The 27232-nt window shown below is 36.7% G+C and overlaps 1 protein-coding gene across 5 annotated transcripts in view; it reads left to right on the forward strand.

Annotated features, from left to right (window-relative positions):
* The window catches only part of LOC145683775 (solute carrier organic anion transporter family member 74D-like), a 551718-nt gene that overhangs the window by 466059 nt on the left and 58427 nt on the right, over positions 1-27232 (forward strand). For all 5 annotated transcript variants that reach the window (XM_081755342.1, XM_081755343.1, XM_081755345.1 and 2 more), the window contains 2 exons: positions 6522-6662; positions 10392-10517. In XM_081755342.1, the coding sequence (XP_081611468.1) occupies positions 6522-6662; positions 10392-10517 (267 nt within the window). The remainder of the gene's footprint in view (positions 1-6521; positions 6663-10391; positions 10518-27232) is intronic.

The raw sequence follows: 27232 nt of genomic DNA on the forward strand, positions 1-27232 counted from the left end.
TGAGATCTTTCGAATGGGTATATACAGTGGCGTATTTAGGATTTTGTTTCGGGGGGAGCTATGCAAAACACGTGAATTATCACTTATATTTTTCCTTTTTGGGTACCAACAAATTTTAATGAAGTTTTGCATATAACAAATTTATTTCGGGGAGGGGGCTTGAGCCCGTTAGGCACGCCCCTAAATACGCCACTGGTTATATATATATCTCATATTAGGAAGCAAGTTGTGCATTTTGTCATTATCACACACAGTGCTAAGAAAACAAATTCCATAAGATTCCTTCACCCATTGATAAAGATACGGAGGAAAAGTTTGACCTCCCCAGAGGACATTTTTACCTTTATTTCCAGTAAACGTCACCTCCCCTCCACTTCCTCCCTTTGACAGTGCGTCACTCCTTCACGTGTGTGTGTGTGTGTGTGTCTCTCTCTCTTTTGGATATAACATCATCTTCAGTTGTAAAGACGAAACACAGTAGAAGGAGGGGTACACATGCATGGTATTCGTGTGACAACACTTGACTAAATTCCATCAAAAAAGGAATTTGGAATAGCTCAGAGGAGAACGTCAACCAATAAACAGTTAGAACGAAAAACCCACTCAAGTGGAAAAGACTGTAACATACAAACACAGAGAAAATATATATTTCAAAGAAGGTTAGTTGTATTTCAAAATGTTTACTTCTGTAACAGGAAAATGACATCTTTTTTATTTCAGTTCGTTATATCAGCTTGTTGTTTTCAATGTACTCAAAGTCAAATAATATATTTCTCGTTTATATTTCACTTCAACGAATTTTCATTTGTCTGTCTGCTTCAGAGGACATTTTCTTATGTTTTTTTTTTTTTTCTTTCTTTCTTTCCTTGATGTAGCAGTTAGCTAATTAGCTGGTGACAGGACTTTTGCTTCACTGAGCTAAATTTTCGTTGCCATGGCAAAGTCATATTATTATTATTATTATTATTATTAAAGATGTGATTATTTTAGCTTTTTTTCTTTCCTTTAATATATATTATGAGCAAGACGACACGTGTACATGAGAAGGAAGTTTAACAGAAAGTTGGTCTGAAGTAACAAAACAAAATTTCAGTTGCTTTATTATTATTATTATTATTATTATTATTATTATTATTATTATTATTATTATTATTATTACTGTATTTCGGTTTAAACCGGTTTGAGCTTAATAATCTGACGACGTTCTCTGGTAAGTATATATTTTAATGGCGCTCGACTCTAGCCATAGGAGCTAAATACGCGGTTCTGATTGGTTGAAGAAGTTATCCGTTTCTCGCCACCTAGCATACATATAACACAAATTAAACGTTTGCTGTTGTCGGTTTTCGTGGCCGAGCGTCGTTTACTCCAAACTTTGGTATACCGGTTACCACAGAACTGCATGCAATAAATAAATAAATAAATAAATGAAAGAAAAAATGAAAAAAAATAAAAAATAAATAAAATAAAATAAAAAATAAACTGGATTCTTTATGTAATTTTTTAATATGGTCAAACATGTTCTTTCGAATTAATAGAAATACTCTATACCTCCCATGTCCCGCTGGCAAGGGCGCCGATTTCTCTGTAAATTTCGGGGGGGCCTATTCAGATGCAGAAGGCATATATATGAAGATTTTAAGACAAATTGCACTCAAATTATGCCAAATATTATATATTCATAAATTCAATAGGGTAGGCTCACATGAACTTTGGCGGGCGGCCCCCCAGGATCGGCGCCCTTGCCTGCTGGTGGATTAAATTTAGTGAATACTAGAAAAAAAAACAGTGTCAGACACTGTATATGCGAACAACCTACCGCTATTACATGGACCAAATGACTCATACGTATCTGTGGTTCCACTTTGGGGCAGAAAATATATTTCCGAATAATCCGCCTTGAATTCGTTTTTATAAATTGATCCCAGATTATGCACATACTCTTATTCAATACTTGGCTTACAGTGGCATTCAAGATAATCCCAATGATTTGTCTTCCAAACAACTCTATTTGCTGTTAATCAAACCAGTTTATGCGGGTACTTGTCCATTAGTGTGTCAAAAATTTCCGCACTACAATTGGCCACGTATATGGAAAACCTGTAATTCAGAGTGTCTCACAGATGTTAGAAGTGCATGGTACTGCCTTTTTTATGACTTATTGATTACAAATGAGAAATTATTTGCTATTCATAGTGTAGTGTAAGCGGAGTGTTCTTTAGGTAGTCAGCTTGATACTTTACTACATCACATCACGTCCTGTATTTCCACACGACGAATTTGGGATGCCTTATGTCGGATACTGGACTTATTTGTCGACAGCCACCATCTACCTTCTCTCCCTCCATCTTACGATTTTCAGACTATCACTGGTACCCGCAGACCAAACTAAATGCGATTAATTGGTTGAATGGACATTTTATATTCTATATGATACAATATCCTACCAAGTTGTCAGATTTGGATTTCATTTGGTACTTGCAAACTCGAGGTTGGATTTGTTTAATGTGACTCCTCAAACTGAGACAAAAATGTTTGCAAATTTCTAACGCATTTTGCTTGTCCAGCAATACTGCAGTTAATTATCTTTTCTGTAGTGACTTACTTCTCTTGATTTGTTGTGTTATACAATATACTTGTCAACATTCATGTGAACAAAAAGTTAGAAAAAGAGCGTGGTAGCGAATGGGATAGTAATATAATTTATTTTGCCGTGGGTTCAAACCCGACCCAAGGAAAGTTTTTTTTATTTTTTGTTTTTTTTTAATTTTCATAATAGTTTTATCATTAAGATAAGATAAAAGTAATACTCATTTGTCCTTGTGCGTAATATATAATGCGTAAAAAGTGATTTACTTACGTTAGGAAACATAGCTGAGCGAGCGGAGGGGGTTAGAAGACCCGCAGGGCTCGTTTTCTTCTACCTTTACCACAAAATAATACAACGTGACTACGTCAGACTCGGGTGATCCAACTTCGAACCTCACCCACTTCCTTGTGACCAAAATTCATTTGTTTTAGGGAAGCGCGTTAAAAATATGCCTCATGTTCTTGCGAAATATAACCAAACATAATTATCTTTTTTATTTTTATCAACACACAAAGTGAAAATTTTCTTCTATTACTATAATATACAATACATGCACCAGAAGATTTGGACAATCGCAAACTGCAACCAATCAGAAACGTATATTTAGTGCCTATGGCTAGGGTTGAGTGTGAAAAAAATATACCCCTGGCAAGTGCAGATTCTTTGAAGAGTTCTTCTCCAAAGAATTTCCTAACCATATGACAGGTGTTGAAGAGTTCTTCTCCAAAGAATTTCCTAACCATATGACAGGTGTTGAAGAGTTCTTCTCCAAAGAATTTCCTAACCATATGACAGGTGTTGAAGAGTTCTTCTCCAAAGAATTTCCTAACCATATGACAGGTGTTGAAGAGTTCTTCTCCAAAGAATTTCCTAACCATATGACAGGTGTTGAAGAGTTCTTCTCCAAAGAATTTCCTAACCATATGACAGGTGTTGAAGAGTTCTTCTCCAAAGAATTTCCTAACTATATGACAGGTGTTGAAGAGTTCTTCTCCAAAGAATTTCCTAACTATATGACAGGTGTTGAAGAGTTCTTCTCCAAAGAATTTCCTAACCATATGACAGGTGTTGAAGAGTTCTTCTCCAAAGAATTCCTAACCATATGACAGGTGTTGAAGAGTTCTTCTCCAAAGAATTTCCTAACTATATGACAGGTGTTGAAGAGTTCTTCTCCAAAGAATTTCCTAACCATATGACAGGTGTTGAAGAGTTCTTCTCCAAAGAATTTCCTAACTATATGACAGGTGTTGAAGAGTTCTTCTCCAAAGAATTTCCTAACTATATGACAGGTGTTGAAGAGTTCTTCTCCAAAGAATTTCCTAACTATATGACAGGTGTTGAAGAGTTCTTCTCCAAAGAATTTCCTAACTATATGACAGGTGTCTAGTATTACTGATTTTTGTAGTTTGGTTAAGAGATGTTTTGAGTTTATCTGTTCAAGTTGTGCAACAATACTTTTAGGGACAATTGTTGTAGTTGAGATAATGATTAGTCTTACTGTGACTTTCTGACATTTCCGTAATTTTTTTCATATCGTCTACCAGGTCTTTATAGAAGGATTGTTCAGAAAATCGCAGACGTTTTGAAATAATAATAATAATAATAATAATAATAATAATAATAATAATAATAATAATAATAATAATAATAATAATAATAATAATAAAAACAGAATGAACAAACCAAATTGCATTATACACATTTGAAAGGTACACTCTTTAGCTATTTTTCCCCACATAATTGCCATACAAATTAAGACACTTGTCGTACCGTGGCACAAGTTTTTCAATACTGTCACGCAGTGGCGTATTTACGATTTTGTTTCGGGAGGGGCTTTGCTAAATTTCGGGGGGGCTTTACCTGGAAATGTGAAAATTCTGCAAGAAATTTCATTTACTTTACTATACTAAGTAAGATTTCGGGGGGCTTAAGCCTGGAAGCACCCCCCCTAAATACGCCACTGCTGTCACGGTTGAAATATGCTGCCTGTGATTTCAACCACTGGTTTACACCAGCATGCAGTTTAGCGTCCTCAGTACCAAAGCGTTGTGTAGGAAACCATGTCTTCATCGCTGGGAAGAGATAGTAGTCACTCGTCGCAAAATCCGGGCTGTATGGTGGATGATCGAACACCTCCCATCCAAAAGCTCTCGGGTACGCTGGCCGTGTATGGACGTATATGTCGTAAAAAAAACAGACACCTTCGAGCTAAGTTTTCCCCGGTGCTTGTTTTGAATCTTGCGCCTAACTTCTCTTATGCATTTTGCCAACAAAAACCTAGTCACAGAACTCACCTCATAAAAGGCGTGATTTTCTATTGCAGCGCGCAGTGTTACATGTCACAGAAAGCATAATAAGAGCGACACAGTTCTCACGGTACCATCTGGATGTGCACTGAGTGTGGCAACGTTCTGACACCAAGATGGCGACTCTATCCCCGCCCACTACCGTGATAAGCCAAAACGTCTGAGGCTTTTTGGACAGCCCTCGTATTTGCTTATTTTCGTCCTGGATGTTGTACGTATCTTATAAGTCAATGGTACTGCTATATCTATGAGGATTACTTATTGGTCTATTTTATTGATAATAGTGATGTCGGGTCTGTTCGCAGGTACAGTTACATCTCTTCTGATTTCTCGATCCCAGTTGAGTTTATATTTACCATTTTCAAGTACTGAACTTAACTGGTATTTGTAGTATGGATTGGTATCGTTGATTAGTTCCATGTTATGTGCCAAAAAGCTGGTGAATGCTTTTTGCGACATTGTTGTGTCTTTTTAGGTAGTTTGTGCCAGGTTTTTAGGTATTGTAGAATTTCATGCGTGCCAATGTACGCTGTATAGTTGCATGGGATATAGATGTTGTGCATCCACCATTGTATTGGTCACGTATTTCTCGGACACTGATGGTTCGTTTGGCTGTCACGAGCTGTTTGACGGTATGCTCACCCCACGTTTTGAAATTTCGTACGCTCCTGCAGTTCCGTCTCTTGAAGACTGTTACTCTGTTTTCTTCCCACTCCATGTACACTACAACACAAGAACGGGCGCATCCGACAAGTGTTACTGTCAGGGTTATTGTCACACCTGTTCCTCGGGTACCCAAAATCATGCCCTATTGGAATATGGATAAATCTTTCCCACTTCCCATTATAACAGTGTGCTGTCTGCAAACATAGCCTCAAGTGTGTTCTTTCTCTTCAATACTACCAGTCAATGTGGTCATGTAATCAGGTTGGCTGCTGGCCACATTTCCTCGTGTAGAGGAGTGACCGCAATTCAGCGAGCACTCAGGGTACAAGAGTTAGGCTAAAAAGTAATATTTAACAATATATATACATATACAGGGCCGGATTTAGGGGGGTACAAAGGTGCACGTCACCCCCCCCCCTTCGTTGTAAATATGCACTACCTAAAGTGACAAGCTAGCAGTGAGTCTTGCAAAATTCAATAGTTTCAGCCAATTTTCTGAAGGTTGAAGGACCGAGAGCAGACACTTAGCATTTCCAGGGCAATTACTCATTCACACTACAGATGCCTAAATGCATTTAAAAAAAAACTCAAATTTAATTCAAATGTACTGACAGTTATTTGGTGCACCCCCTTCGGAAATCCTGGATCCGGCCCTGTATATATATATAGACTATATTGTTTGATTTTGATGAACATGTAAGGGTAATAGCTAGAGTCCGGATTTAAAGCAAAACCCTTATTTCTTTGGACATTTCTAAAAAGTATGCAGAAATATTGTACTTCATAGTACACACCCTGGCAAGCGATTTTAACTGTTAATAAGTGTTGATAGTGTTTAAAATGCTTATTCTAGTAAAAAATGATTCCTGCTTACTTATTTTACGATTTTCAATTAATCCCTCCTTTTCTTATCACACATAATTTGTATCTATTTTACATTTTCCCCCTCTCTTTTTCAGCCATAACAATTGGAGTTCGTATCCTGGGACCTGCCCTAGGTTTCATCTTAGGATCATTATGTACAAGACTGTACGCAGATCCCTTTGTGGATCCAGGAATGAATCCAAACGACCCGCGATGGGTCGGAGCTTGGTGGTTGGGTAAGTAACATTTTGCCATTCCTATGATAAAGTGTGATCGAATCTCAAAGAATTTTAGTTTTAGTCTTTCTAGGTATTAGTTGTTCATTGATGCATCATTGTCACTAAGGTCTGAATTATCTTTCTTAACGCATACAAGGTTTGTTCAAAAATCATCCTACTTTTATTCATAAAAAAATGCTTATTAAAACACAAAGTGTTGAAAGTAATCCTTTAGGCTGCCCCACTTCTAGCAGTTCTCCCACAGTTGAAAGAGCGCTTGAGCGCCTCTTTCAGAATTGCACGCAGTTAGCCCATCGCATTCTGCAGGATGTCTTATCTCAACAGAAATCTACCCGTGCCGTAAGTGTCGCTGGACCACCGATGGGCACACCGCTGGACCACCGCTGGACCACCGACTAGCGACATCTCGCCACAAATTGGAGGCCCCGCAGCGACAATCCGCGGTGGCCCCACTTCCGTTTAGAAAATTATACTACCAGTGACTCACCAGTGGCAGAGACGCGCCAATCAACCACAAAAATTTACCCCCAAAACATGTTAAATCGCCTATATGCGTGATTTGTTTACATTAAGGTGAGTGTAAAAAAACACTATAAAAATTTAAAGAAAAAGTACCCCGGAGTTGGCGCGAACCACCAACTTTTTGATTAATAGTTACGTTTCTTCCGACTTTGCCACGGAGATAATGCAGAAAGCTTGGCTTGTAGAGGGATAAATCGTTGAGGTCTTTTTAACATGACTAATAAGAGCGTTTCTTTAACTGTGTTTATTCGACGATAATTGTTTGGGATCAGGTAAAATGCGTTCACCATGTAATTTTATAACAAAATGACGCGCGTCTATTTACTTTATTTCATGGTTCTCCCATATTCGCTTTCAGTTATCATCTGAATTCATACAATTATAGATACTCATCTCAAAATTTTTCACTTCATAACGTAGAAGCAAGGGTAACTCTTGACCCACGGAACTCATTTTATGAACGATTCGTCAGAAAAACATAATATATAATAATAACCGCATGCACATGTTTGACAATAGTTCGTGTTGGCACCTTCGCGATTCTCCGCGACGAATCGAAGGAGCGCGGACAAAATGAAGTCCTCGCTGCTACGCGGTGATAACTTCAACACCCTGACTCTAGATATATGTTTCGACTCGACGAAACCCTGCCTCCAGTGGCACACTAGCGGCAGTCCTTCAACGCGTCGCTATATCGACGATCGACATTTACCTGCAAATGGACCACTAGGTGTTGGCGACGTTTACAGCATGAGGTAGTTCACTCTACCGGTATTTTCAACTTGGAGAAAAAGCCAAAAATCACATGGAACCACGTAGAAAGAGCAGGAAGTCTAACAAAGCACAGATGTGCTGTGTTGGGTAGGAAAGTCTGTATCAAATGCTTTGTCCCCGAAGGCTTCTCAAATGTTTTGTCAAAAACGAATTTCCAACCCCGCTCAGTTACACCTTCTCACTTATCGGCGGTCTCCTGGTGACTAGCTGCTTCTGTAAGCTCAAAAAATAAGATTCCGCATTAGAATCACCCACACACAGACATCAAACCATGCCTTTTTAACTACGTTTTTTTGGACCAAAAATAAATAAATAAATAAATAAAATAAAATAAAATAAAATAAATAAAGTTGGATACATTTTAAACATACCTTGCATATGCATATGCAAAAGCATATTTTGAAAGTTAGTCCTGGTAGGTATAGTTTGAGGGTTCTAAGGATATTTGCATATTTCTGAATATATTTGAATCATTTTAATATTCTTATCCCTCTAAATCGGTAGTTTTGTGTGTATTTAACATCACTTTCAGAAAATACTTTTCCTATCCTCTGGAGTAGTCTTTTCTAGAATTAGATGTTTTTAAAAGCATTAATTTCATTCAATTACGCATCACAACAATTGTTCCAACAATAAACACCCGGAAGCTCAAGATGCGTCCCTCTGCGATTTACTGTAAGTTGTTGTGCCTGGTAACATGACGAGTGCAAATTATCTAGACACTTTGGACAATTCAGTGCTTCCCACATTGTGGAAATTCTTTGGAATGGACCCATGTTACTATCAGGATAATGCCCCTTGCCATAAAGCTGCCAATATTTTGTCGTGGTATGACAAGAGCAATACGACTCCAGTGGCCTATTCAATCACCTGATTTGAATCCCGCGGAACATCTGTGGGATGAATTTTAGTGGCGTTTAAGGTCGTTGGGAGGTAGAAGTTAGGAGGGCCCGATCCAATCATATTATAGTTCATTTGCAAGCCTACCTTAAAATTTAAGGGGGGCCACTAAAAATTTAGCGATGCCGGGCCCCCTAGACCCTCCGTGGATACGGGCCTGGTGTCACTGGCAAGAACGCCCATTAGAGGGACAAGGTGGGGCACTTGCCCCTCCGGAGGAAATTGTACTTCAGAATATCGAAAATCCAATAGAATTTTTACATTAGTTACAGCAAAATTTGAAACTATTTTTGAAACGTCGCTTATACTTGCCCACCCTTGGAAACCACAACATGGGCGCCCTTGGTCACTGATACTCGATAAATACTTCAAATTTCCGAAGTGAAATCTTTAGTATTTCTATAAACAGTGGCGTATTTAGGGGGCTTCCGGGCTGAAGCCCCCCCGAAATCTTACTATAGTAAAGTATATGAAATACCTTGCAGAATTTTCACATTTTGAGGCAAAGCCCCCCCGAAAGTTAGCAAAGCCCCTCCCCGAAACAAAATCGTAAATAAAACATTTACATATGCATAAATATAGCCTATAGAATTTACAGTTCTTATAGTGTATCAACATTATATTTCCTCTTCAATCGATTACAAGATCCTCTGAAAAATCATCACACATGTCAACAGCACGCATCGACAGATTACATCATCCATAACCACCACTGGAAAAAAAAAATGTCATATTAATGGGTCAATACTAACTACGGTCGCAGCCTTGGAGCCATGTTGACCAAATCTTAACAATTGATTATGAACACAGTAATTGATTAAAAATATGAGTAACACTGCGAAAGTAAGAAAAGTAAGAAAAATGGATGGACAACACGACACCGGACCATTCAGATATTAAAAAATGTTGATTAAATACGGAGTTGGGGTGACACAAAAATGAAATGTTATACACAAAAAGAAATGCACTAGTAAAGGATTTGAAAGAAATGTAGGCGATTGTACGTAAACAAAATGGACATAAAATCAGAATGGATTCCAAGTGGAACATATTCGCACCAGAATCCATGTTGCACTTCAAGTAACTCTTGTCTGCAATTTATATTTTAGCCCGTTTTATTCTTCTTTCTCTTCTTCTGCGTTCAGTATATTCAGTGGCGTATTTGCGATTTTCTTTCGGGGGGGGCTTTGCTAACTTTCGGGGAGGGCTTTGCCTGAAAATGTGAAAATACTGCAAGATATTTCATATACTTTACTATTGTAAGTAAGATTTCGGGGGGGGCTTAAGCCCGGAAGCCCCCCCTAAATACGCCACTGAGTATATTTAACATTTATGAACATCCACTTACCGTTGTATTTGTCATGTCAAATGAAGAAGTATTCCCATATAAACTAAGACCAAGTGATATTATCTTACTGCAGAGGTTCCTAATTTTAGGATCTGCCCATATGTATAACTTTTCTGTTCTTTTATCATTTATATTATATTATCAGTTTTTGCTCATGTATGTATTTATTATTTCTTTTAAAGGCCTGGTACTTGTGGCAGCTCTTCTTATGCTAGCTTCATTCGCCATGTTCTCATTTCCTCAGCGGCTTCCAGAAGGACGACCAGCTCCAAGGGTCAACAGACGAGGAAAGAACCCAAGTCTCAGGGGTAAGTTCATGTCTTCACTATAGTAAGGGACAATGTCTAAGGAAAGTGGGCGGAAGCAGTGTTGCCGCGCGGCAAAGAGATGTGTCTAAGTAGAAGAGTCTTGATAATCAGCACGTCTCAGCTGTCCTCTTATGGAGAGGAACAGAAGGGGAATATGGTACACCATTTTGTTTACCACAAATGACTTGGTAAGTTTTCATATGACATACATAACTATCTTCTCTACGAGATTTTTAAAGGTCTGTCTGCACGAAAAAAAATATGATAGTATCGTATCGATTAATCGATAATCATAGGTACACATCGAAATTTACAAATGTCCCTTGCGTGTTTTGGATGATTTGGCATCCTATTGTATGCCTATACGTAATGCATCTCTCTTTTGTGTAATTCGAGTGTCCAGCCTAATTGTGGCTAGCCTATTGTTATGGCGTCGATGTTTGAAAGGGACTTCAATCATTTTTAAAAAGGATTTTCACATTTCACTGTACTAACGGAGGCACGGTGACTCAGTGGTAAAGTGCTTACCTATGGTGCTGTTGGGTCCCTGGTTCCACCTCCGACCAAATAAGTTTGTGGTGGACATCCCGGCTGTGAGTTTTCACAGGATACTCCCATTTCCTCCTAGATTCTCATTCCGCCAATTCTTTCATCATTCAGTTGTCTTAATCATCCGTCTCCCATAGCTTATCATGAAACGTTAAACTGAAAGAAAATATTTCACTCACTGTATTACAAAGGTAACCAAGAAAGTTCTTTCGCTTTTGTGGAGGTCTGTGGTCAATTGGCCCTCACACAGTGAATTGAACGCAAATGGAAATAAGGCGAAGGTCGGTTATTGGTGTGAATATATCCAACATACTACCTGGTTGTGACAGTTCATTTACACCGTGAACTTGCGTAAGGACAGAGTGAATATGGGACCTCCACAGAGTGTCATAAGGGTGTGTATGCTGTAGGAGTTCAAACTGGGGCCAAACGCCGCTGCAACAGGATGGAGGATATGCCAGGCCTTTGGTGAGGGTGTCGTAACTACGCGGACAGTGCAACAGTGGTTTAACAAGTTTAAAGCCTGTGACGAAACACTCGAAGATATGCCACGTCCCGGAAGACCAACATATGTCCAAAATGAAGATCTTCAAGCAGCAATTGAGGCGAACAGTGGCCAAACATGCGAGGAACTAGGACTACAATTCAGTGTGAAAGCGAGAAAGCATTCGGCAGCACCTCCATCAACTTGGGAGGCACTACAAGTTGGGTCGATGAGTCCCACATGATTTGACTCCGGGTCAGAAGGTAACGCAAGCAGACATCTGTGTTTCTTCGCTGTATCACCTGAGGAAGGAGCCATTTCTGGACAGGATGTTGACATGTGATGAGAAGTGGGTCCTATATGAAGCTCCACGGCGCCGTCATCATTGGTTAGCATCCCATGAACCGGTTCCAGAACAGCCGAAACCAGCACTGCAGTTGAAGAAAATCCCTCTGTGTGTTTTTCCTAACTGCTCACGGGATCGTGCATCGGGAACTGCTACCAGCTGGTCAGAGCATCAATGCAAGTTTGCACTGTCAGCAGTTGAGCAGTTTTCAAGAAAAATTCAAAACTCTGAAGCCAGCACTTCTAAATCGAAGAGGTCCTTCTGTTACATGACAACGCTAAACCCCATGTAAATAGGATGACCCGGGACACCATTCTACGCCTTGGATGAGAAACACTATTGCATCCGCAATGCTCCCCGGACATTGCACCGCCCGATTATCGCCTGTTGCATTCCTTGGACAATCACCTTAGAGGACGCCAGTTCAAATCTAGTAGAGGTGCAAAATGTACTGGATACCTCCTTCGCTTCACGGTCCACCAAGTTCTACTGCGATGGAATCCATTGCTTTCCTAACATTGGCAGAAGGTCGTCGATGTTGATGGTGAGTATTTTTGATCTTCCAGGTACGCCTTAGGTGACATATCAATGTTCGTAGGTGGTAGTTGAAAAAGCGACAAAACTTTCTTGGTTACCTTCATATATTTAACTTTTCTTCACTCTTCTGCACCACTCGAAATCACAGGCCGTAGAAACTCCCAATGTATTCATTTTTTTAAGTCATCTGAACTTGTTCTGGTTTAGCTCTTTCTCCCTTCCGTTCGCCCCCCAAAATTAGTCAAGAACGAGCCTAGTGATTTTTGAAATAAAAGTCATTGTTTTGGTTCACTTTTCTTTTTTTTAAACTTTCCTCTTCCAAAAGCATGTGTGGTCCTTTTTCGATTGGAAGTAGTATTCAACAAATACTGTTGTTTAGTGTTCACGCCACGACCTTGACTTCAACATCTCTCACGTGTTATGAACACCAGAAAAAGAAGAAGAAAAAAGTTGAAAAATTATGAGAGCATGTAATGCATTCTAAAGTAGGTAATTCAGTTCTTGCGTTCCACAATCATTAAAAAATATATGTATATACATTTTCTTTCTTATTCATTTTTACTTTCCATCCTTACGTCTTTTTCACGCAACAGCGCCTGAACAGTTTTACTTTTTGAGTGTTATAAAGTGTGTGCTATTCGGCGTTAACGAGATGGGAAAGTTATATGACTGAGTCACTTTTCTTTCTCGAAGAAGAAAAGAACATTTATTATTACTATTATTATTATTATAAAATGTTTATTTCTTCCACTGGTTTTAGATATTTTTAACAGTAGGCAAGAAAAGCTTAATAAAAACTGCGAGAAAAGCTTCATAAAAACTGATACGCGGCCGTGCACATGGTTTCAGTTTACTTATCGATACAAAATTCGCCAGGTGTCACCTTTTCCAATTCAATGAATATATCAGAGGTCAGTCATACCAACCTAAAACATGATAAAATCTCACTTTCAGAGGCCAGAAATTCCCATTTTGTTGTCAAATTTCTCACAGTATACAGTAGAATTCCTAAGACTCGGCACACTATAACCCGGTAGAACGGATAACGAGGCCACACCGTGCCAGGGCGAAGAAACCCAGCGCGCAGACCCCTTCAAGGTCATTGCTGGGTATTTTTCTTAGATATGTCTTATCAGGTAAATTACTGTACAGTGTGTATTCATTAATTTTCTTTTTCATGTGTAGTAAAGGCTCTATGCCTTCATAAAGTAGGCCTACGTACTTTTCCCTTGTTAAAGGGTAATTGTACAGTTTATTCTCTATTGTATTGTCAAACAGCCACTACATACAAATAAAATACAGTTTGTTCTGACGAAACACTCTTATCTTTTTAAACCCCATTCTTGATAACCTGGTACTTTCACGAACTGGGCAATCCTCTGGTCCATATTATGCCGAGTTTTCGGAATTCTATTGTACTACTTCAAAATTTTGTATTCGATATATGGAATGTTGGGCTGCATGGTTCAGAGACAAAAATTAGAGAAGAAATATTTAGATAGCTTCGAAATATGGTGTTCGAGGAAAATGGAGAAGATAAAATGGACAGAAAGAGTAACAAACAATGTTTTAAAACGGATAGAAGAGAAGAAGACGCTTTTAGCCTTTGTAGGGAGGCGAATTTAATTGAAAAGATCATGTGAAGAAATTGTCTTCTTCATACTGCCATAGAAGGAAAGATGGAAGGATAGCGAGGAATAGGAAGAAGAAGAACACAATTCATTTGATGATTTGAAAAATAGAAGAAAATATTGGGAGTTAAAAGAGGAAGCTGAAGATCTAGAAACGTGGAAGAAACATTTCCCCCCCCCCAAAAAAAAACCCTCAATAGAACTGTCAAAAGACAGACTACTACTACTCATAATAATAATAATAATAATAATAATAATAATAATAATAATAATAATAATAATAATAATAATAATAATAATAGAAATTAAAATATGTCCGTTACTTCGTTTAATATGTAAATGAGCAGCAGGTTGCGAAATTAACAGTCAGATCGGGGGGATATGGGAGACATAAGGGTAAGAAAGGACTCCTCGACGGTAATGGTAGGACATAGAGTTAACACAATTTGAACATACATAATTAATAAACTATGTAAAATAAGGGATATCGTTAACTGCCAGTTCACGTGTTAATTACATGTGAAATACAAAATCAATAAGATGCTAGAAAACTTGAGGATGGGCTATGAAGAAAATGGGATGAAAAGTGATATGAGAAGGACAAAAGAAAACGCATGATGATTTGAAGGAAGCGGTCGGTGTCGAATATAGGAGGGGAGAAAATAGAACACGTGTCCAGTTTTCGATATCTGGGTAGTTGTACTAGTGATGATATGAAGAGTGAAGGTGAAATAAAAGCAAGGATAGGAATGAAAAAAGAAGCTTTTACGAAGAAGAAAATACTATTTTGTGGGACCTTGAATAAAGAGTTGAGACAAAGACTTATAAAATGCTTCGTGTGGAGTATTGTACTGCATAGGTCAGAATCATGGACATTACTCAATAATGATGAAAAACAACTGGATGCTTTCAAAATGTGGGTGTAGAGAAGAATGGAAAGAATTAGTTGGGTCGAGCGGAAAACGAATGAGAGGGTGTTAGAAAAGGTGAGGTTAGAAAAGAACAATTTTAGATATTATTAAGAAGAGGAAGAGAAACTGGTTGGGACATTGGCTAAGAAGGAACTGTATCATGAGGGGCGTGCTAGAGGATATGGTGGCAAGAAAGAGAGGGAGGGGACGAAGGAGACTACAATTAATGGACTATATCAAAACAGAAAAATCATACGTGAAGACGAAGAGGTTTGCGGAAGACCGTGGAGTATGGAAGCTTCTCAGTTGCGGTAAGTGACCAGCCAATAAGGTCAGAATACCCACGATGATGACGGTGACATATTAAAAACGTATAAGTTACTGTAAAAAAAATGGAAATCATGACAATAGTGCCACTTTAATTTAGGGGGAAGTCCTATTCAATATATATATAATATACATTTAATATACATATATATACATTTAATATATGTATATATATATATATATATATATTTTAAATGTTCTATTCAATATATATATTAAGTGTTCGGATTTTCCCATCTCCCTAGGATTTCGCACCCTGAAGCAAACATGCTCTAAAAGTCTTCATTCTTTATTATTCAATTCGTTTGTTAACTGAAGACTCCCTTTTCAGCAAAAAGGCTAGGTGAGATATTTAAGGTGCAATCCGAATCACCGTACTATGTTCAGTGCTTTTCTACCGAGAATCAAAACCGGGACCCTGTTTTAGTAATTTTGTTTCAAATAGTTTGAAAGCTGACGGTTTTTGATTTGGGATTTTACTGCTATATTTTTGCTTCTTTAAAAGAGAACAACTGACGTTTTTTCACCCTTGATTTCTAAGAATCGCACGTGATTCAGTTACTTTACATACCACTTCCGTATCAATATGTTCTTTTTCAATAATAAAGCCAAGAATTAATATAAAGAAACTGACAATTATTAGTATCAGAATATCCGTTCTTAGCACGGGGAGAATACGTTTCATTTTGTCGTCTCAGTGAGCCCGAAAACTATGTAACCGACACTAATATAGGTCATTTTCGATCATTTTTATACAGGGTGTTTCAAAACAACACCGACAACATTCGGAAGATGATTCCTGACACCAAGATAAGACAAAAACTATAGACCAACCTGTGTATACAAATGCTTCCTTTCGGAGTTATAGGCTGCCGAAAACATGAAAAAATTAACTTTAAAGTTCCATAGCTCCAAAACTATGGGACATACCGTAGTTGGGTCAAGATTTCATTTAGGAACTAACATGTTTGCTATCCAAAAATATATGTTTCAGAATCCTAAGGTACTCACGAAGCACTTCTTATAGAAGAAGTTTGACTACGAGCATATAATTTGAAGGACTCTCCAATTATCTCTATAAAAATTGTTGCGGAAGTGCCCCATGATTTTGAAACATAGAAATTTGAATAGGGCACATACTAGTTCCTAAGTGAAGTCTTGACCCGATTTCGGTAGGTTCCATAGTTTTTGAGCTATAGACCTTTAAAGTTCACTTTTTTTATGTTTTCGACAACCAATAACTCAAAAAGAAAGCATTTATGCACCCAGGTTGGTCTATAGTTTTTGTCTTAACGTGGTGTCAGGAATCACCTACCAAACGTTGTCGGTGTTATTTTGAAACACCTTGTATATCTTCCCTTCCTCCTCCCCAAGTTACGGGGTTGAATTTGGATTTGAACGGCATCAAAAATATCACTGCTCATCTCAGCAACCCCGAAAACTATGGATTGAGCACTAATATCGATCATTTTCGATAATTTTAAAATATTTTCCCTTCCCCTTTCCTACGTTACATCGTCAAAGTGAAATGACAAAAAACATCCCAGGCCCGAACCTCATCTATGTTGAAAATTTGATTGAGATCGGTTGGGTGGTTTAAGAGTTATTAAGTTACGAACTTAGTTACTTTCAATTTTATATATTAGATTTGAGACTTATTGATGACCCATTACCTCATACCTTCCTCCCTTATAGTCTATAGTGTTGGAAGATTTATTAAATGCATAGATCTCCCCGAAATTAAGTGCATAGATCTATTATTTCCAATTCGAAGTCATTTTTCGCTTCTATAGGTTAGTAGTGACGGAATTCTTTTTCTTTGTATCTTTGTAGTCGAGAAATTATTATTATTATTATTATTATTATTATTATTATTATTATTATTATTATTATTATTATTATTATTATTATTATTATTATGTTACCAGCTATGTAATGTATATGCTTCCATGATGGCGAATCAGGAAACACAAAATTACCATAGTACGCACTCAAATATTGTAGTTGATGTTTGAGCAGGTAAACATTTTATTTTTGATACATCCCATAGACGTATTATATTACCATTTTAAACGAAACTCCCCTTTAACTCGACCCAAACACTTAATGAAAAGGAGAAAAGAAAATGACATGAAATTGAATTTTCTCCACGAGTTGGCATCACTGTTACAGGTGTTCACAAGGATTGGAGGGAGTGACACCTGGCGGTGTTACTGTCGATAAATGAACTAGATCCGTGCACGCGGCGGTGTATCAGTTTTTATGAAGTTGTTCTCGCCTACAGTCAAAGATCTAAAACCAAAAGAAGTATTAAATGTATAAAATAAAGATATATATTCTTCTTCCCTTAACGATGTTCAGTACGCGCGCCATCTTTATTTTCCAGCTTATTTGATGTATATGGGAAAGCATTTTTCTCTTTGAAATGATGGGGGATTTTTAATGTTATTTCACTGTTTTCTTCTCCATTTGAATGCTCCTTAATTTTAGTTTTGCCCATGAGACGAGATATATCTTTTAAATTTGAGACGACATCAGAGTAGAAACAATACAATTACGTCTCAATTTCGAGACGATAAACTTATTAGCGTGGAATCCGAACCATATGAGCTCCCACCGGGAATCAAACCCGGGTCTCCCACGGCAGCACATTGACCAACTCTGTTAACCACTTTAAGGTCGGAAGCACATTGACCAGATCACAAGACGACAAACCGAGGCGAAAGGAGGCAGAGAGAGAGAGAAAGAGAGAGAGAGAGAGAAAGAAGCCTGAGTCTATTGACCGTGTGTCTCAAACACAACATTCAAAAGGTTGTCTAACGTATTCGAGTGAGTATGCGGTAGTAGGTACACATACAGTTCACAGTTTCCTGCGCCTGTGCTGCAGTGTTTCTTCCAGACATGTTTTTTGGAGGGCATTGCCTCCCGGAGCTCTGAGAGTGCCCCCGGATGATTCCAAAATAATGCGTCTATAATACAAATAATAAATAGAATAGTACCAGCAGTGCTCCCCGGAATACTAAGTGTGCCCCCCGGAACACTTTCCGAAAGAACAACTGCTGTGCTGCCTCTCGGTTTGGCTGTCCTATACCCTGATCAACATCGGCTAGCCTTAAACTGGTTTTGAAGCACGTTGGTTAAATCCGCTAACCACCCATTTCTATTTGTAACTGCAACACTAGCATAGTATTAATTACATTGCGCTAGGACAAAATAATGCATGTGTTTCAGGTAATCATTAGATGTTACAAGCATGCTATTATCTACAGTATATTCCAAATAATAAAAGAAATCCATTGCATTTGTAGAAAAATTCCAGTTCGTTAGAGAATCGGTGGTACTGATATAAGCCAATAACTCGAGTGTCGGGCGCCGTTAGAGGCATCAGGCGACGGTTTCTTTTTGGTTTAATCAGAGGAGGATTTAGAAGATGAAAACTGGAAGGGCTAGTCAGAAACAGACCATGATAGATATCGTGAGTTTACTATAAACTTTCAAAAAATATAAATATAATAGGTTAAATTAGTTTTGTCACTCAAAACACTGGGGGCCTAGGTCCCTCGACCTCGGGTAGATCCGCCACTGAGTATGATTGGTTTGATTTACTTTAACGTCGCACGATTATGCTTGCTAGGCTAAAGGAGACGTGGACCTACTGATTATAGTGGAATCCGAACCACTTTGGTCGTGCAACTGTATCCCTACCGGGAATCGAACCTGGTATCACGCGAACCGGCGACGGTTTCTGTGCGGAGTTACTAATATCAGCAGCCAAAGTTATGGACAACGTGTGGTTTGAGCTCCGTCAGGCATTGGTGACAAAGAAAGCAAAATCAATGAAACCAGATTTATTTTGTCACCACAACACTGACTGCAATAACTTTTGCAACGCTGTGATTCGAATAGTGAAAGCAAACGAATCATGACTGGATAGCAAAAATTTACGAATAATAAACTTGTAGTAATAAAAATAATAATAACAATTGCTTTCTCTCCTCATTTATAATGAAAGGTTTCACCTATTAAGAAATTGATTTTATAATGTAATATTTAGAACAGTTTTGGTAAAATACGATTACCATATTGGCAAATCAAAAATATGATGGAACACTACTGTTGCAGTTATAACAATTTGCCACTGTACTTCTAAAAATAAATAAATCATGGAAAACTAACAAAATTTCGCCAGGATCATATTTTATGTTAGTTATACCAGCAGTGGCGTATTTAGGGGGTGTCTTCCGGGCTTAAGCCCCCCCCGAAATCTTACTTAGTATAATAAAGTAAATGAAATATCTTGCAGAATTTTCACATTTCCAGGCAAAGCCCCCCCGAAAGTTAGCAAAGCCCCTCCCGAAACAAAATCGTAAATACGCCACTGTATACCAGTAACTTAATTTGTTTCAAACATGTAGGCCAATGCATTAAATTGGATTTGTATTATTGTGGCTCCTGTTTTCAATACTATAGTAGACTTACACTTTTTGTACCAGAACTTAAGTTAAGGCCCAAACATATAGGTCAATGTATCAAATTTAATTTGTATGATTATGACGTCTGGTTTCCAACACTATGATTGACTTACACTTTTTGTGCCAGTACTATCATCTGCAAACTACGTAGGACTTTTTTTTATTTTATAAAAAGGAAGTATTTGTGTCGTTGGTGGATAATTTGCTTCAGAAAATGTAGGCGCGCTGTATGCGGTAGTAGATGATATCAATATTCTATTTTGTCTCGGTCTGATTTAGTTGTTTGCAATATATAGTACTTGGTGACAGGAATAGATAACTATGAGTCAGTTATATAACTGCATAAAAATAAATTTAGCAATTTGTGACTATATTTACTTGGAAAAATGATGTAGGAAAAACTTATTTTTGTACAATTTTCTTGTATAAAAATACTTTTATCATAATTTGTGCTAAAGCAAATTACAATGTATAAAAATTTTTCAAGGTCTGACTGAACCATTGTACTCCCTCCCCTCTTGTTTGTTATACTTAGTAACAACAATGAAAATATAGGGGAATAATAATAATAATAATAATAATAATAATAATAATAAAAAGATTGTTTATTACACTCAATCTTTTCCACACCATGGTTTTAAATGCCGTGTCAAGTTTAAGTAGCCTTAAAAAGTATAAAGATATAAGTAGCAAAGAGGTTCTGTCTCAGTGATTTTAAAAGTCTGTGCGTATAAAACAGAAAGAGAGAGAGAGAGAAAGGGAAAAAGAAAATGGGGCTTATCTTGCAACCTTTATTATCACTCCAAAATAAAAGTAATGTAATTCTTTCTGTCAATTTGAGTAGTCTGTGGCCACCATTTCCGCTTAGAAACTTGTTAGACAGTTTCAATGTTGACGTCATATGTCCTTGACCATGAAAAACGAAATTAAAGGAGGGAGAAGGACAGAAAAAAAGAAGAAATGAAAAAAAGGAAAGATCTGCCAACATTGGCTGAAACATTTCCACAAATTAAGAAGCTTGAAGAAGAAGATTATTATACATGTTTTATTTCCCTTAAATGTTCCATTGTGTTTCATAGAGGGCAGCTGCATCGTAAATAGTCATATCTCTGTTACAAAGAGATTTTTTTTTTCAAACACTTTTCAGTTCAAGTTTCGTGGGAGATTTGTTTCTTTTTTTCATTTGTCTATCTCTCCTCTTGCTGACATGTTTGTTTAATTAAATACATTTACAAGTTACACAGTTGGTATATGAGGACAAAATGCATGATAATTAGAGGCCAAGAGAAAAAGAGACATTGCCTTTAATTTATGGCGCTAGATGGGAAAAATAGATATGGACCACACTATCCATTAGGACGGCACAATTATACATTTTTCATGAATTTGAAATTTTTAACTTCTATTTCTTTTACTAAAAGCTTAATGTAACTTTAGCCTTGAAAAAAAAAGTTTAGCTCTATTCTCAGAAAGTAATTAAATTATGTTTAATACAGTAAAGTAATAATGTTAATAATAATTATATTTTTTAGTACTGCGAACATCTCTTGCGCGAAAATACAGAACTTTGAAAGACATCAACGTACGGTCATTTACAATACACTAGAAACAATGTTATAATAAGGTCCTTATTCACAATCATCATCATCGTAGGTATTCTGCCATTGCTGCAACTGAGAAGTTTCTATGCTCCACGGTCTTCCGCTTCGCCTTCATGTACGATTTCTCTATTTTGATATAGTCCATTAAGTGTAGTCTTCTTCACCGTCTCCCTCGCTTTCCTTCCACCGTCCCCTTAAGCACGTTCCTCATGATACGGTTCCTTCTTAGTCAATGTCCCAACCAGTTTTGCTTCCTCTTCTTCGTTTTCCACTCGTCCCAGCTAATTTCATTCTCCTCCACACCCAGTTCGAAAGCTTCCAGTTGTTTTTCATCATTTTTACATAATGGTCATGCTTCTGATCCATACAGAACAATACTTCCATACTTTATAAATCTTTTTCTCAACTCTTTATTCAAGATCCCGCAAAATAGTCTTTTCTTCCTCTTAAAGACTTCTTTTGCCATTCCTATCCTTGCTTTTATTTCTCGTTCACACTTCATATCATCATTAATAATATCCAGGTATCGAAAACAAGCCCGCTGTTCTATTGTCTCCTCTCCTGCTTCTGTATTTGACACCGGCCCTCGTTCCAATCACCATATCACCATGGCTTTTGTCTTTTTAACATTTATTTTCATCTCATATTCTTCACAACCTTTCTTCACGTTTTCCAACATCTTATTGATTTTCCCTTTAGATTCTGCCACAAGTGCCATATCATCCGTAAACCGTATACACCTAATTATTTTACCTCCTACTGAAATGCTGTCTTCATTATGTAGTCTCTTTTTCACTATCTCTTCTAGATAGATATTAAATAATGTAGGTGAGAGACAGCATCCCTGTCGAATTCCCCTTCCAATTGCACTCCCATCTGTCATTTCCTCCCCTATTCTAACACTTACTTGTTGTTTCGTATATAAGATCAAAATATATTATCATCATTATCCTAATAATATACCATTATTAAGAGATCAAAATATATAAATTTCCAAGGTTCATGCAGATAGAACATATATAATTAAAATTAAAACTGTTAATTTCTTAGTATCCCAGTTTTAGAATAATGTAAATTAAAGTTCTCATCTAATCCTTTAAAAAAAATTACACAACCAGTAAGCAAAATTTCTTGATCACTTTATTATTCATGTACCATATTTCTAGCACAAATATAGATTGGTTAAGCTTATCAACTGTAAAGTCAAGATTCCTTTCCAGAAAGTTGTACAAGACTCTCATCTATGTGACAGACGTTCTGTTACTGTTTAGTTTTTTCTTAATTTTATTTAATTATTTTTATTATTTTTTTCACATATGTTCAATTTAAATTATTATAAGATTTTGTCATTCCTGTTAGTATTTCAGACTATGAAAAAATACATAAATCTTTTCATTAATGAAAGGTGAAAATAACTGAATTTTTTTACCTATCAGATCCTGTGTAGATGAGCATTCAATAACACAACGAGTGAGAAAGTGAGTGACTGGACCGCGAATTGGATCCAGGTTCTTTAGCATACCATGCTGATGCGTTAACCACTACGCCACCTACAATAGCCACCTACTGTCTCACTTTGAAGTCGGTGTTCTTCACTCAGATCCCATGGCTTCTACCACAGCTGCTGTGCTTGGACAATCCAGTGTCCATATACCGGTATATTGAGAACACTTTTTGAAGATAGTAATTTCATATATGTTGTGCTATGTGTTCTGACTAGTGAGTAGAGAACACAGACTTCAAGAGTGAGAGAGTGTATGACTGTTGTGGGAAACAGACTGGGTAGCGTAGTAGTTAACGTATTAGCACGGTATACTAAAGATCCTGGATTCAAGTCCCGGTTCAGTCATTCAGTTTCTCACTCGTTGTGTGTTATTGAATACGCAACTAGATCTTTAATTTATTCTTCTTTACTTATTATTACTCAATAATAATAATAATAATAATAATAATAATAATAATAATAATAATAATAATAATAATAATAATAATAATATATTGTTTGGTAGGAATAGCGATCAGTCGAATAAACAAATAAGAGAATGTCGGCCATCTGTTACATTTTTAAGATCAATCAAATTTACAGAATATAAATTTTGATACAAAATTTACCAGTAACGGCTCTTGAGAGATGTCACATCAATAAAAGATTATCATTTTATCGGTACAACTTTAAGGGAAGAAGATTTACCTGCAAGAATTAGGACAATAGCTTGTAGCGATATATATATATATATATATATATATATATATATATATATATATATATATATATATATATATATATATATATATATATATATATATATACTTTGATACAGATGACTTTCTCAGTGAAATTAAGTTATCTACACTAATATTATATTATTGAAATATACGAATAGTCATATAAGATATTACTTTCTATTAACGTATGGGCTGTAGGATGGCTCCTGGTCTTTCCCTGCAACCTTTTCAACAACAATCGTATCGGATGAGAGTATTGACATGCAATATGCGATCTCAATGACTGCCTTCAACGAACTGTCAGAGATTGTCAGTTGAAATTGATACATTATTTCTCCCATAGATGGCACTATATGCCATGAACGGTTTATCAGTGGCGTGACATTTCTGTCAATTCGGAAACTTTGAGAAATATCCTCGTTCTGAATTCTTTGTTGAGAAATACCCTCGTACTGAATTCTTTGTTGAGAAATACCCTCGTACTGAATTCTTTGTTGAGAAATACCCTCGTACTGAATTCTTTTGTTGAGAAATACCCTCGTACTGAATTCTTTGTTGAGAAATACCTTCGTACTGAATTCTTTGTTGAGAAATACCCTCGTACTGAATTCTTTTGCTGAGAAATACCCTCGTACTGAATTCTTTGGCTGAGAAATACCCTCGTACTGAATTCTTTTGCTGAGAAATACCCTCGTACTGAATTATTTGTTGAGAAATACCCTCGTACTGAATTCTTTGTTGAGAAATACCCTCGTACTGATTTTTTTTCTGCCGAAAAACAGACATAAGGTGATTGGATACATTATGAGACATGATGAGATCACGCTATTAGCTATGGAGGAAATGGAAGAAGGAAAAATACCCCCCCCCCCAAAAAAAAAGGCGCGATTGAAGTATAATACAAGTTGTGGAGGAAAACAACTACAAGGAAATGAAAAGTCTGACTTAGGATAAAGAGGAATCAGAGATTGCTGATCCAAGAAGAAGACCTTCTTTAGAAACTTTGGCGGTGGGGACACTTGGTCGGAGAGGTGTAACCGTTTTTTCAAGTCAGCCATCCTGAATGAGTTTTCCTGGTTTTTCTCATTCACACCAGGCAAATGCCAAGATTGTACCAAACATGAGCCCTAGTCATCTTTCTTCTTTCCCCATTCCTTTCTTCATTCTTCCTCGGACAGTGGGCTCACCGAGGAATGTCATTCCTCATACATGCCGATGATGAAGTAGGAAGTCTTCGAAACGTTGGAACAGGAATAATGATTTTTTATTATTATTTAGTATTTTCCTACTTGATTTCCTTGAAATTTCCTCTCCGATCATGAAGTAAGAAGTTGGAACAGGAATAATGATTTTTTCCAATTGTTTAGTATTTTCCGCTTTGATTTCCTTGAAATGTCGCCCGAGTTCAACCGAACCCATCCGATCGGGATCAAGCTTCGTATGGTTGTAGATAGTGATCTGCTATATGAGTGTATGAAATATGGTGTTTAGAATTTCGGTTCTCGAGATGTACAGGTCAAACTTTTGCGTAATATTTTCGAAACTAAATCCATACACCGAACTTATTCGGTCAAGGTCAAACTTCGTATGGTGGTAGACTTTGACCTGCTATATAAGCATGTGAAATAATATGTTAACTAATTAGATAAACTTGACATGGTGGTAGAACTTGACCTGCTATATAAGCATGTGAAATATTATGTTAATTTACTAGATCAACTTGGAATGATGGTAGAACTTGATCTGTTATATAAGCATGTGAAATATTATGTTAATTTACTAGATCAACTTGGAATGATGGTAGAACTTGATCTGTTATATAAGCATGTAAAATATTATGTTAACTTGGCATTGTGGTAGAAATTGGCCTGCTATATAAACATGTAAAATATTATGTTAGCTAACTAGATCAACTTGGCATGGTGGTAGAAATTGACCTGCTATATCAGCGTGTGAAATATGTTATGCATGCCTTCAGTTCCCGCTGTTATAGAACGGTCCAACTATCCATTATATTTTCGAAAACAGAAACTCATACACCAAACTTATCCGGTCAAGGTCAAAGTTAGCATAATAGTAGATTTTGACCTGTTGCATAAGGGTGTGAAGTATTTTGCTGTGCAGTTTTTTCGGCTCTCGAGTTATGGGTGCGTAAATTTCATGTCATATTTTCGAATACAAAAATCATGAACGAAGCATTAGGCCGGGATCAAACTTTTTATTGTGTGTACACTTGTGATTCCTAAACTTAAGATATGAACAATCGAAGTTCAAGATTAACTCATTGGGGGTAATAAAAATGCAATAAATACTTTTTAAATTGCAATTCAAGATCAAACTTGGACAGAAAAAATCAAATAAAGGTCTTATTTATTAATTTTTACAGAAATCATCTACGAAGTATTAGATTGGAATCAAACTTTTTATGGTGTGTACATTTGTGGTTCCTAACTTAAGTTATTGACAATCAAAGTTCAAAATCAACTCATTGGGGACAATAAAAATGCAACACAATGCAATGCAAAAATGCAACTAAAGATCAAACACAAAAAAAATCAAATGAAAGTCTTATTTTTTATTTATTTATTTATTTTAGTAAATCATCAACGAATCATTAGATCAGAATCAAACTTTTTATCGGGTGCAGACTTATAGTTCCTAGGTTATACATAATCGAAGTTCTAAATCAACGCATTGAGTGTAATAAAAATGTAATAAATTGCAATTAAAGATCAAATTTGGACAGAAACAAATCAAACGAAAGTCTTATTTATTTATTTATTTATTTATTTATTTATTTATTTATTTATTTATTTATTTATTGTTACGAGTATATGTATGTCACATGTAACAGAAGCTTTCCCTTTTCTCTCAAAAGTATTTTATTTTCTAGAAAGGATATTTACTACGCATCTTACGATTGCTCAACTGCTGTGTTAATGTAATAGATAGACAATAACAGGCTATCAGCTGTAATATATCTATCTTTTTACTATGTTACAGCTTTCGTCATTAATTGATGACCAAGGCAATATACATCATGAAGTTACAACTATAAACATACATGCACGTGCACATACATAATATACATGTATTTTTATGGTCGTACCTTCATGACATATTTCATATATTAACCTTCACCTATTTCGTGGTTATAGTGTAATTACAAATTGCTATGGAACAATGCTTTTGTTTACAAACATAATATTAGTATGTCGCAACGGCAGTTTAAACTTATCGCTTCAGTAAACGTAAGAATTGGTAATGCACATATTACATACTGTTTGACAGTGACGTTGTCAAGGAGGGTTGACATGGTTCACGCCTTCTCCTTAAAGCTGTTCCTTCCTAATGGTAATTCACTTATTATATACTATCTGTCACTGGTGTAGACCTGGTTCCAGCGATGCAACTAGGTTAGTTGTAGTCCTGGGCAAGAATTCGCCTTAGCACCCCCCTCCCCCCCTTCCTTTCCTGGCCAACCAAACCAAAAATCATCCCGACTACATTTGATATTGACATCACACAGTAATTCTCCTATTCCATTTTTTTTTATTCAAGTGGTAAAGCTTGTTTTCAAACTTACAGTACATAATTTAATTTTTAGTACGAGATAAAACACCAAACTAAT

Source organism: Thermobia domestica, chromosome 4 (assembly GCF_964235325.1).
Source record: "Thermobia domestica chromosome 4, izTheDome1.hap1.1, whole genome shotgun sequence".
In the NCBI taxonomy this organism is placed as follows: domain Eukaryota; kingdom Metazoa; phylum Arthropoda; class Insecta; order Zygentoma; family Lepismatidae; genus Thermobia; species Thermobia domestica.